This window comes from Mastigoproctus giganteus, chromosome 14 (assembly GCF_048544385.1).
Source record: "Mastigoproctus giganteus isolate SK-2022 chromosome 14, ASM4854438v1, whole genome shotgun sequence".
Taxonomy (NCBI): Eukaryota; Metazoa; Arthropoda; class Arachnida; order Uropygi; family Thelyphonidae; genus Mastigoproctus; species Mastigoproctus giganteus.
The window spans coordinates 115,649,572-115,661,329 of NC_143588.1; the positions used below are offsets into that span (position 1 = coordinate 115,649,572).

Here is an 11,758-nt window from a genome sequence, read left to right on the forward strand (position 1 = left end):
GAACTTTGAAAGATTATCTGTTGTTAGTATAATGTTTACTCGAGTCTTAGAAGAATGACTGTGAAATTAAAATAATATATTTTTTTATCTTTTCAGCAACCAGGATCGGTTTGATCTTCCTTGTATATATAAGAAGGTTGCTGAAACTTGTGGAGACGAAATGGCAGATGTAGCGATGGAATACTTTCAGCTTCAATTTCGGATACTTTCCAAAGTATGTTTTAAGGTTCAACATAAGTGTATTAATTAATTCCTCTTTCATCATCTTTGAGAATGAACGTCCTTATGTGGAAGTCTGTAATAAAATGGAAAAAAAATGATTTATATGCATTAATAAAAAGAGAAACTTAAATTTCAATCCTTTGTAATTCGTTGCTTATTCTTTGTTTTAATTTCCATGACAACAACTGACCCTAATCAAAATAATATCCTTTTTATACTCTTCTACACGTTAATCATTTAAAATAACATTTATGTTATTTTAAATGATTAATTGAGTCTTTGAAGTAGAAATTAGACAGAAGACTTAAACCATCCCTCCTCACACAGGTAAGCATCCGGTTGACCTTTGAATTTATTCAAACTGTCATCTTAAACTACCTTCGAGGGCACTTGTTCAAGCAATCAACGACTCTTTGGTTAGAAGAAACTTCCTCATCTAATCTACACCTCAAGCTCTGTAATTTGAATTTATGACCCGTAGTTATGGTTTAGAACAGTTTAGAGTGTGTTTAGTGTCAAACGGCACCAGGGGTTTCCCCCATCTCCGCGTAGTATACGTTGTGGGTGTGGAACAGAACACTGTCAATACCAGAGGTTTAAAAATGTATGGGTTTTATGAATGTGTAGTGTCGTGTACCGTTGTTCCTCTGGTCGTTTAGCCGCTGGGCCCCTAATGGGTTCCAAAGTTGTCCACACTCTGCCCCGTGGAGGCAGACCAGTACACCAGTATTATAGTTATTTACTCTGGCAGGTCCTGCCACCTAATTTCCTGAGATTTCAGTGGCTAGGACCTAAAAAAAAAAACGCTACAGATAGGGGTCAGCCAAAAGGATTACTGATTATGCAACTGATGTTGTTATTAAGTTTTTGAGTGTAGGGCTGAGGCAATTTAGAGATGGTTCAGACCCTGGTTATAAGTTAGAGCAGGGGAAGGAAGACTGAAGGCTGGGTGAAAAGACAGAGATAAGGGGTCCATAGAGAAGATGACCCCCAAATCAGTGGAGCAGGCCCATGCCCCACCAGAGGGAAAAGAGGGATGGCGACCAGGGGTAACCTCCCCCCCCCCCTGCCTGGGTGGTGGAGAAAAAGAACCACGTGGCAAAGAAAGCTTAATGGCAGCAGCTAAGCTGTGCTTTGGAGTGTCAAAGCTGGGACGAAGATCCCATCCCATCTTGTCTTCTTTTCCAGAGTCTGGCAAGGTTGTCACACTTGGGACTGTACGTAATGTGTCCCGCCCGATGTATACTTGTCACTACGACTTCGGAGCTTTCAGGTCTGGTCGTCAAGTGTGTGGTTATCACTAGACTGTGTCACTAGTACGGGTCTCACCGCGGATTTGTCCCTTTTGTTAAGTCAAAATTAGATTTATGTTCACTGCAGTCTGACTTGGGGGCGGTTTCAGGGCTTCTGTCCATTTGGTCACTGGGTCAGCAGAGCTGCATAATATCACAATTTGTAAAGAGTCTAAATCAGGAAGGTCCGAAACAGTGTTATCATTCATGGAACAGAGGTCCCATCCCATTAACGATGGTAGTCGTTGACAGTCCAGCTTGAATTTGGGCAAGACGAGTTAATGAGGTGTACGTTGGTTCCAGCGATAGGGATCTTCTTCTTGTGAAGAGCTCCTGGCAGTATTGCGAAAAGGCCTTGTACTCACTGTTGCTGTCCAACAAGTAACGCTCCTGGAGTTTTGGATTGAAGTTAATTCTGGTAATCAGAATGCAGCGAAGGTCCTCATACAGTCATACATTAGGTGAGACCAACTCTCCAGCTCTCCACAATGGCAGAGGGGATCATCAAGAATTCCAAGACTTGAAAGTTTGGCTCTGATGGATCCGTTACCTGTTAGCATGAAAGTTGTGTACAGGCCGGGAGAGAACCATAAAGGAGACTTGGGATATACCTTGTTGATATGTGAAATAAATTTCCTAGTGATATCTCCTTTAGTAGAGTTAGCCCATCTATCTTGCCATATCTGCTGTAAATGGAGGCTAAGGCGCTTCTTTTCAGCAATCAAGTTATTAGTGGAATCAATGGTGTGGTCCGTGAACGTCACCGATGTACCTTTTGATAGTTGGTAGACGATCCCGCAACGTATCACCTCCAGGTCCAAAGGAAGGGCGCCTGCCAGCACCTGAAGGGCATGGGTGCTGACAGTACGGCAGGCCCTAGTAATGGTGAGGAGGATAAATCTTTGAATAGTTTCGCGCTTCTTTCTGTTTACTGCTATTTTTGCTCTCAGATACCATATCCCTGCAGCGTATGTAATCGCCGATAGAAATACTGCTTTGTAGAACAGCGAGATAGTGCGGCGGTTGAGGCCCCAATCCCGACGCGTAACTCTGGCGACCAAGGCAGTATAGTTCCTTAACTTTGTCTGCAGGTGTTTCAAATGTGGGAGGATTAGAACAGTGAGAATTCCACCTTCATTCATTTTACTAATACCTGGGAGGACTCATTGGCAAACATACTTATCTGTTTGTTTCCAGAAGATGACCCACAAGAAAATGAAACACAAAGATGTATTTGGGAAGAAAACACTAATTATAATAACGACCTGAATGAACCGCCTTTCCGGCTTGAATAACTTGCAGCTGCTCTTGCAAAAACAGAACCCAATAAGGTTGCGGGCCCAATCTCTTGGACGTGGAGACCATGCACAGATTCTGAAGCACTTTCCAGAAAACATATTAGCCCTTTATAACAACTACCCTTAAAAATCTAACTTCCCATCCACATGAATGCTAGCTTGCCTTCGCTTAATCCTCAACAAACCAGATAAAACACCAACACAGCCAAGTTCTTTCCGGCCAATTGCCTTTCTATCCGTTTTGGGGAAATATTCGAACGATTATTGCATACCAGAGCAATTAACTACTACAGTCAAGCAAATATACAATCCCCACACCAATATGGGTTCAATAAAGGCAGCTGCACTGAGGACACTCTGTCAACACTCCACTGCTCCATCAAAAACTGACCAAAAATATCAGCTTCTTGCTGTCTCCACAGATTTTGCGAGAGCCTTCTATGCCCTCTGGTGGCCTACCATCATGAAGCGTCTGAGGCTTACCGACCTCTCAAAAATCTCTACTGCTGCCTGTAGAATTATCTGACGAGTCGCAAGGTCATGGTCCCAACAAAACACAAAGAATCCTCCAGAACTGTCCCCAGGTGTCTCTCCTTGGGCCAATGTTTTCTGGTCAATCGTACTAGATAAGTCTGTAAATTTATTGCATATCTTTAATGCCACGTTTTTTTATAGGTCGCTGTTACAATTGTTTACAGGATGATAAAAGAAAAAAGGTCAGGTGAACAAGCACTCCAACAGACATGAGCCAAAGCAAACATACCATAGATAGCTTGGAACGGTATTCCATTACTATCTCAGAGTTGCACACAATTCTCTGCCTTCCAAAAGAAGAATGCAAGAAGAATTCTGAACAATCTTGATGGCATTACTCCACATATTCTCAAAGACCTGTTGTTTGCGTTTGTTTCTGTTCTGTGTTGCGTTCTTGCACTTTCTTATGCCAATGGCGTTTTTCCTTCTGCTTGGAAATTTGCTCATATCCAGCCAGTTCCTAAAAAGGGTGACAAATCCCTCCTCATCCCATTCCACTTACCTTACCAATCTCCGCAAAATCTTTCTCGCCTGTCACCGGACAAGCACGGCACAATCATCAAAACAATTCTCCAAACAGCTTGTGATATCTCGATACCAAGGAAGAAACTCCAACAAAACTCAATACAATGGTGGTGAGCAGAACTGATAACACCGAGAAGATAAGTCCACTGGGCGCGAAAACCTCCCGCGAGCCCGCAGATCCGGGCCACAATTGGAAGTAGAGGCCCTGCTTAACACTTACGACAACTTAAGAAACCGATACACAAATGAGATCAGTAAAAAGAAAAGACAATTCTGGAAAACCTATTCTCCAGTACTGGCAACACACACCCTTGGGGCGTAGTTTATGAAACTGTCACTAGCAAACTACCTCGTGGAGAGGTCACAAATGCAGCAATTACCTCAAATGGAATTCTGAACGATACTCGGGAGGACTCAGGCAAACATACTTATTTGTTTGTTTCCAGAAGATGACCTACAAGAAAATGGAACACAAAGAATTTGTGGAGAAAACACCAATTATAATAACAATCTGACTGAACCACCTTTCCAGCTAGAAGAACTTGCAGTTGCTCTTGCAAAAACAAAACCCAAAGTCCTCTGGTGGCCTAGCATCATGAGGCGTCTGGGGCTTGCAGTCCTCAATATGGCCGTAGTCGCTGATGCCCTTAAACATTACAACAAACGAACAATATGGAAAGGCCAAAACAAAATCTTCCGATCAGCAGGTTAATTTGGAAATGAGTGGCGATGGCAAATCAGTTCATTTGTCTTTATTTGTCCGCCTCATTGACAAGAAAAATTGAGAAGAAAGAACCAAATTTACAATCAAAATAGTTCTGGGAAGTTCAGTATTAAAAAAATATGTAAGATATACTCGACACCGTGAGATTTTTCTGTGATCGACAACAGCTGGCAACGTGTGAAATTACAAGAGGGGTAAAAGGCGAACACACCATAGATAGCTTGCAGATTTGATGGATATTTATCTCCTCCTTTTAACGTCAGCAAAATGATTAAGAATTTTTCTATAAAAGACTTAAAGCTGTATTTGAACAGCAGTTTTACGTTGGCGTCAACAAGCTGGAGCAAAATGTACGCTGTAATTTTTCTTGTCCTGTTTGTGCATGGTGAGTTTCAAGATCCTTGATATCCTTAGACTATTTTAACACTTCTACTTCTTAAGAATGTACTAAGTTACCGCAAAATGACAAAAACCATGGCTGTCAATGATTCTCTGGTCGCACTATGACTGTCTTAACGATGAAGCCTTCAACATCCTCATACTCCGTATGCGAATTGGAGATAGGGGTACCAACCTATCTCCAATATAGGGGTTCCAACCTTTCTCCAATGAAAGCAATATATGGCTTTTGTCGGTGATGCTTCTAAAACCCTACTACAATGACAATAACTTATCCCTAAATCCGTACGTGCCCCACAAAAGAGAGTCCCTCAAAAGAGGGGCTCTCTTTTGAGGGGCTCTTGCAAATATTTAAAGACTATTCCACTGTTAGTTTCTTTGGATGTGAATAGCAAAAAAATAAAACTCAGATATTTCTTCTCAAAAAAGAATTATTTATTATTGATTTAGTTAGTTGTTATAATCTTATTTTTTATTTATTTTAATTATTTTTTTTATTAATTTCACATAAAATTCTCAATTGCGATGTCCGATTAGTAAATTAATAATAAAAGACATAACGAAGTTTAATAACAATACATAAAATATCCAATATTTAAAATAATAAAAATCAACTTAAAAAATAAAACACACTTAAAAGCATAATGCCTAAATAATTTCGTGCCTGATTGCGCAATTAACCCCAGGTCTTTTTCACTTTCCACTTCCCTGAGTGTAGTACCACACAGTTTCTAACTTACTCTGGGGTTACCGTTACCCATATGCAGTACCTTGCATTTGTCAATGTTTAACTCCAACTGCCATTCCTTCAACGGTTATTTTCCATCGACCCAATTGTCCAAGGTCTTGTTGCTAGATCATTGTGCTCACCATGATTACAGTCGTTAACGACCCTGCCAACCTTTTTATCCTTTGCAAACTTAGATATCAAGCCTAATATAACGTCGTCAATATCGTTGATAAATATTGAAAACAACAATGGACCCAGCACTGAACCCTGGGGAACTCCACAAATAACATTAGTTCACGAAAAACAGTGCCTATTGATAATCACTCTGTCTTCTACCACTTAACCAGCCCTTTATCCATAGCAGTAACTGGCCCTGAAGGTACCACTATGACTTCAAAAGATGTCAATAGCTTGGTTTTACTTTATATATGGATAGCTAGGAACAGAACAGCTGAAAGCAAATCTTAAGGAGTTTATCATTTATATAAAAACGGCAAATCACAAATACAAAAGCCAGCTACAACTAGTGAGATTTTTGCTGTTATTTTTGTGCAACCAAAACGTGGAATCAAGGTACAGTCACTGACAATGTTACATATCATCGGACACATCAATTCGATTTCTCCACTTTGATTTCAGCTTCAATAATGCAGAGAATCCTGTTTCACAGAGATAAATAGTTGTGAAAGGTAATAAAACATTCATTGCCATGCAAGGGTAAACTGCGATCTGCTCACACCAAAACTGCTTGATGTACAGACCAGCCTTTTCGAAATTAGCTTTCTTTCTTGGGTCTTCTTGGAAATCAATGTGATCATACTTTGCTGAATCGTTGTCACTCATTGTAGATACATCAAACGAGAAAGGGTTCATGATCCAAACAGATTCCATGCTGAGATCATTAATATCTGAGAAGTAGTCCTCAAAATTTGTACTTATCACTTCCAAATGGTTCTTGACTTCTTGAAGTATATCTGCAAACAATGTTTTACCATCTCCACTAAGGATATCGTCAAGTATTGGAAAGTGCGACAGGTTTCTGCTTTCAACACGGCGACTGCAAATAGTTAATTTCCTTTTAAATCCCACAAGCTTTCCTCTGGCTTGAATAATATCCACATCCCTTCCCTGCATCGACATATTCAAATCATTGAGGCGGCTGAAAATATCAGCCAAATATCCCAGGCTAACAATAAAACGTTCATCTTCAAAATGATTTGCAAGAGGGGATTGTTGATACTTGAAGAATTTAGAATTTTCATCCCGAAGTTCCACCACACGTGCAAAAACACGGCCACGACTTAGCCAACGTACCTCTGTGTGGTACAGCAAAACACTATGTTCTGCTCCAATCTCAACACAGAATGTTTGAAATAGCCGATGATTTAAAGCGCGTCTACGAATAAAGTTGACTGTTTGCACAACTATTCCATCACTTCTTTAAGTTTCTTTGGCAATATATTAGACGCCAAAAAGCTCAACACATGTGGAGCTTTTTCCTTGACTGTAGCAACGAATCCAGAATTCTTAGCAATCATGGCAGGAGCTCCATCCGTGCAAATGGACCAAATCAAATCCCATGCTAACTCATGGCAATCAAAGTACAATTGGATCAACTTGAAGACATCAGCTGCTTTGGCTGTTGTTTCTAGTCGATCACACAATAAAAACTCTTCCTTGATGTTCTTTTCATGAACATAGCGTACAAATACGAGCAATTGACTGTGGTTTGAAATGTTAGTTGATTCATCGAGCTGCATGCTGATTTTCGCAGGACTGTTTTTAATCTCGCTGACAACTTGGGTTATTAAGGCCTCACTCATGTCTTTAATTGGGTTATTACGTCCTCACTCAATTCTTTGGCGTATAGTGTCGTTGGATAAGGACACCTGATTCAATCGCTTCACGGCATTCTTTCCCAGCACGATTTTAGCCATCTCCAGCGCACAGGGCTTTACTAGGCTTTCTCCTATTGTGTGGGGATTCTTTTCTTTGGCAATCATGTACGAAACTTTGTAGGAGGCTTCCAGAAGAGGTTTCAGAGGAGGAGCAAACCCATATGATGAAAGAGTTCCTTTCTGATCATAACGAATTCTTTTCAACTTGAAAGCATCAATCGAGGTTCCAGCATGATTGCAGTGCTTGGTTTCGAGATGTTCTCTCAATCCTGATGGCTTCCGTTTTTTGACAGGCGACATTTCGCAACATTCTGTGAAAAAATAATTTTTAAAAAATTAAAACGCAAAATGAAAATTTAAATTTCTAATGAAAAATACTTTTTTTATGAAACAGTGTACTTCATAAGAAAGGTGTACGTAAGGGCTGGATGGAAGGAGAAATCTAACTCCGACCACGCCAACGTATCAACTGAAAATACTGGGAAATGGGAAGACGTCCGTGTTGAGTGATAATGATGATAGTTAATAATCTAATCTAGTAACAATTTTTTTAAATTGTTCAGAAATCGAGTCCCATACCCCATCATTTGATTCCCATTCCCCCAAAGGGTACGGATACCCCCGGTTCTAAAACCCTACTACAAGAACAACAGGTCTGTAATTGCTGATGCTGCCTTTTGATCTCCTTTATTAATACGGGACACATTTGGAAATCTCCAGTCCATAAGAATCTTCCTTGAATCCAAGGATGCTCTCATAATTATGGCTAACGGTTTGCTGCCTCCCTGAATATAATTCGATAGATTCCATCCACCCCAGGGGGCATTTTTATGTTCATCTTCAACAATTTCTCTTCCACATTCCTTTCAGTTATCACAAAGTCATTGAGCTTCTCGTTAGAGTTTGACAAACTTCTGCAACCCCCTTCTCTAAAGAATTCCTTATGTAGACGCAAAATCCCTATTCAGTTGGTCCACAAACTGAGCAGGCTCATCAACAGTTAACCTATAAACATCAAGTGGCCCAATGTGATTCAACCCCTTCCTTCTGCTATTAATATAAGCATAGAAGCCTTTGTTTTTCTTTGCATTTTTGTCAGACTTCTCATAATCTGCCTAAGCTTGCCTAACCTCCTTTGTGATTTGATTATAGACTAATATAAGTCTACCAAAGGCTATTGCATCACCTGATAATTTATATGCACCTTTGGAATGCTTATCACCGTATTGATCTAATACTGTGCTGGTACAGTTGAATAATTATTGAATACAGTACAGTTGAGAGTTTAAAAATATTTTGAAGAATCCAAGCTGAACCCATGCGAGCAACTTGGAAACATTTTTAGCAATGAAAAGTTAATAATAATAACAGTGAAAATATAAAATCTTTCTTACTGTATTTTAAAAAGGAATCCAAGCTCAAAATGTTGAATGCCTTCTGAATTTTTACCAAATTTCGAGCGATGAGCAGTTGGACAATTACTGTGAGAGGTAAGTTTAAAGAGATCCATTTCTGGTTTATTTTCTGAATAAATGAATGCTAGATACTGATAATTCTCATCTGCAATCTTAGTCCTAAAATAAGCATCAGTGGCAGCAATAGTGAATCTCGAAATCCTTATTAGTGAGTAGCGTTCCTGGTTAAATTGAATAAGGGGGATGAATGACATAGAAATATCTAGAGAAACCCTGATTGACCGTACAAAAAAAATAATAATAATAGTTGACATGTAAAATATAATAAAAACACCAATAAATCATGTCTATCGGGACATGCATACATCGTATATACTAATATAACTCAAAGAACTAAATTCCAAATACGACACCCCTCAAACCAAAACAATAAAACATAATAAGCGCAGCAATTCCACAGTATTAATTACATCCACGTGCTAAATCCAACTTAGATCTTCCAAGCAGTCATAAGTTATGGCTTCAAATATAATCAAGAAAACATTTGCCACTTGTTGTATAAATAAATAAGTTATATAAGAACAAAAACAAAATCCACCGAAATGATGACCACCATACACTTCTACAGGCCAAGAGGGACCGACACCAGACAGCGGGATACATTGCAAACCAGATGCAAAGGAGCACAGGATATCGCGGTTTACTGTGGTCAGGCGGCTCCACAAAGATAGACTGTCCCCCCCCGGCCAGTATGCTGTGTCCCTTTAACATCCATCGGAGACACCGTTTACAGCGGTGCATCGAACACGACTGGAGAGCAGCGCGACTGGATAAGGTACTCTTTACTGATGAGAGTAGATTCAGTCTCAGCAGCGATTCTGGACGTCAGCTAATCTGTCGAGAGGTTGGCAAACGGTATCACCCAGCAAACATCACTGAAAGGGTTCGATATGGCGGTCGAGGTGTTCTCATCTGGGGAGGCGTTATCTTGGATGGACGTACACAACTCCAGATACTGGAAGGCGGTACTGTAACCGGTGCACTCTACTGTACTGAGGTAAACCTTCCCCATGTGCGTTTGCTCCGAGGTGCCATTGGCCCCGAGTTCGTGTTTATGGATGATAACGCCACACCCCATCGCACTGCAGCTGTTAATATGCTTTTGGAAAGTGAGGACATTGTTCGTATGGATGGCCTGCCCGTTCCTTTGTCTAAATCCCATTGAACACATGTGGGACGCGCTGGAGAGACACACCCACCAGAAAATGTTCACCAGCTGAAGATGGCGCTGACAGAGGAATGGACGATGTTACCGGAAGAACTTATCAATAACATTGTTCTAAGTATGGACAGGCCTGCATCGACATTAGGGGTAGCCATATTTCCTACTGAGGACCACCTCTTCCCTTTGTTCCATCTTTGGTAGTGATGCATCTGTATCATGGCAGTCAGTGCTATGTTGCCATTTTTGAATAAAGTCCCTCTGTACCGTTTTGTTTCCTTCATCATTTCTGTACCTCACGAGGTTCCTTTGATATGCTTTTCCCCATATCCAGGCCATTCCTATGAGAAGCTGCAGGTGAAAACCTGACTAGTCCTTAAGTTTTCACACCAGTGTGGTACACGTCATATATTGGTTTGGTCCGGTTACCAAGACACCGAAGTACTTCTGAGAACAGACAGTAGTCGCTGATACTCTTAAAACTCTACTACAATAACTAAAACTGAAAATAGTGGTTCTTAGCCTCCAATCAGTGCAAAGCAGTGAACGCATCATTTTCTGTCACAACGATCCATCGGTAAGACTCTCTTACTGAAGTTAACCACACATAAATTATAAATTATTTAGTTCATCTGTCCATAGAAACTAAAATTTTAATTAGAATATTAAAGATTTAAAGAATATAGTTCTGCCTGAAGCAACAATGGCTGAAAACGTCTTAACTCTACAGTAATTAGCTATAAAGAAAACTGAATGTAAATAAAATTATAGTAATCGTGAAACTTAATTACAAAATATATAGGTATTTTCTCAAATAAATTGTTTGCTGGACAGTAAGCTCAAATTGTAGAGAGCTCATATATAGTTGAAACAGGCACACCTTGAAATTATCTAAAACCAGAATTAATTGAACTATAACATAGTATGGCAATAAAGTTCCTGGACTGGTGCTGTTGCACTTCCTTCAGAGACAAAGTGTCGGAGCAGGTATTGGGTTCCAAAGCACAAACAGTTTCGTTTACAAAAGTCCAGAATGAGGACCATGCTGATCATGTTTTTCGACAAACTGTGGACGTGCTGATCGTGTTTTTCAAGAAGGAATTTGTAGCTGAAAGGGAAAGAGTCAATACTGCATTCTATACACAGTTGCTTCAAAGACTATTGGACCTCATTCCGTGGGTGAGGCTGCAGTATTGAGAGACCGGAGCTGGTTTTTGTTGCACGGTAATGTCCCAGCCTACTCCGCTTGTTGTGAAGACATTTCAGAGGAAACACTGCATTGTACAGATCAAGCATCCACCCTACTCTCCAAATCTAGAACCTGCAGACTCCTTCCTCTTTTCCAAGGTGAATTCAGAAGACATAAAGAAAAACTTAACCATCGATCTGAACATCATCTCTTTGGAGGCCTTCGCTGACTCTTTTCTGAAACTTTTAGAACGGTGTTATAATTGCATTCAGTCAAGTAGTTATGACTTTAAATAAAATTAAAACCATTT

General features: G+C 40.1%; 3 protein-coding genes across 3 annotated transcripts; all 3 read right to left on the reverse strand.

Annotated features, from left to right (window-relative positions):
* Positions 1-6,315: 6,315 nt before the first annotated feature.
* Positions 6,316-6,864, reverse strand: LOC150075607 (protein ZBED8-like). The gene has a single exon (XM_090388581.1). The coding sequence runs from the start codon at positions 6,862-6,864 to the stop codon at positions 6,316-6,318; it is 549 nt and encodes a 182-aa protein (XP_090244707.1).
* A 284-nt stretch (positions 6,865-7,148) lies between these two features.
* On the reverse strand, positions 7,149-7,547 carry LOC150075608 (protein ZBED8-like). The gene has a single exon (XM_090388582.1). The coding sequence runs from the start codon at positions 7,545-7,547 to the stop codon at positions 7,149-7,151; it is 399 nt and encodes a 132-aa protein (XP_090244708.1).
* Positions 7,548-7,571: 24 nt separating this feature from the next.
* LOC150075609 (protein ZBED8-like) lies at positions 7,572-7,922 on the reverse strand. The gene has a single exon (XM_090388584.1). The coding sequence runs from the start codon at positions 7,920-7,922 to the stop codon at positions 7,572-7,574; it is 351 nt and encodes a 116-aa protein (XP_090244710.1).
* Positions 7,923-11,758: the final 3,836 nt, after the last annotated feature.

Excerpts from the sequence above, each read along its gene's own strand:
- LOC150075607 (XM_090388581.1), bottom strand. The coding sequence starts at position 6,864 with ATGTCGATGCAGGGAAGGGATGTGGATATTATTCAAGCCAGAGGAAAG.
- LOC150075608 (XM_090388582.1), bottom strand. The coding sequence starts at position 7,547 with ATGAGTGAGGCCTTAATAACCCAAGTTGTCAGCGAGATTAAAAACAGT.
- LOC150075609 (XM_090388584.1), bottom strand. The coding sequence starts at position 7,922 with ATGTCGCCTGTCAAAAAACGGAAGCCATCAGGATTGAGAGAACATCTC.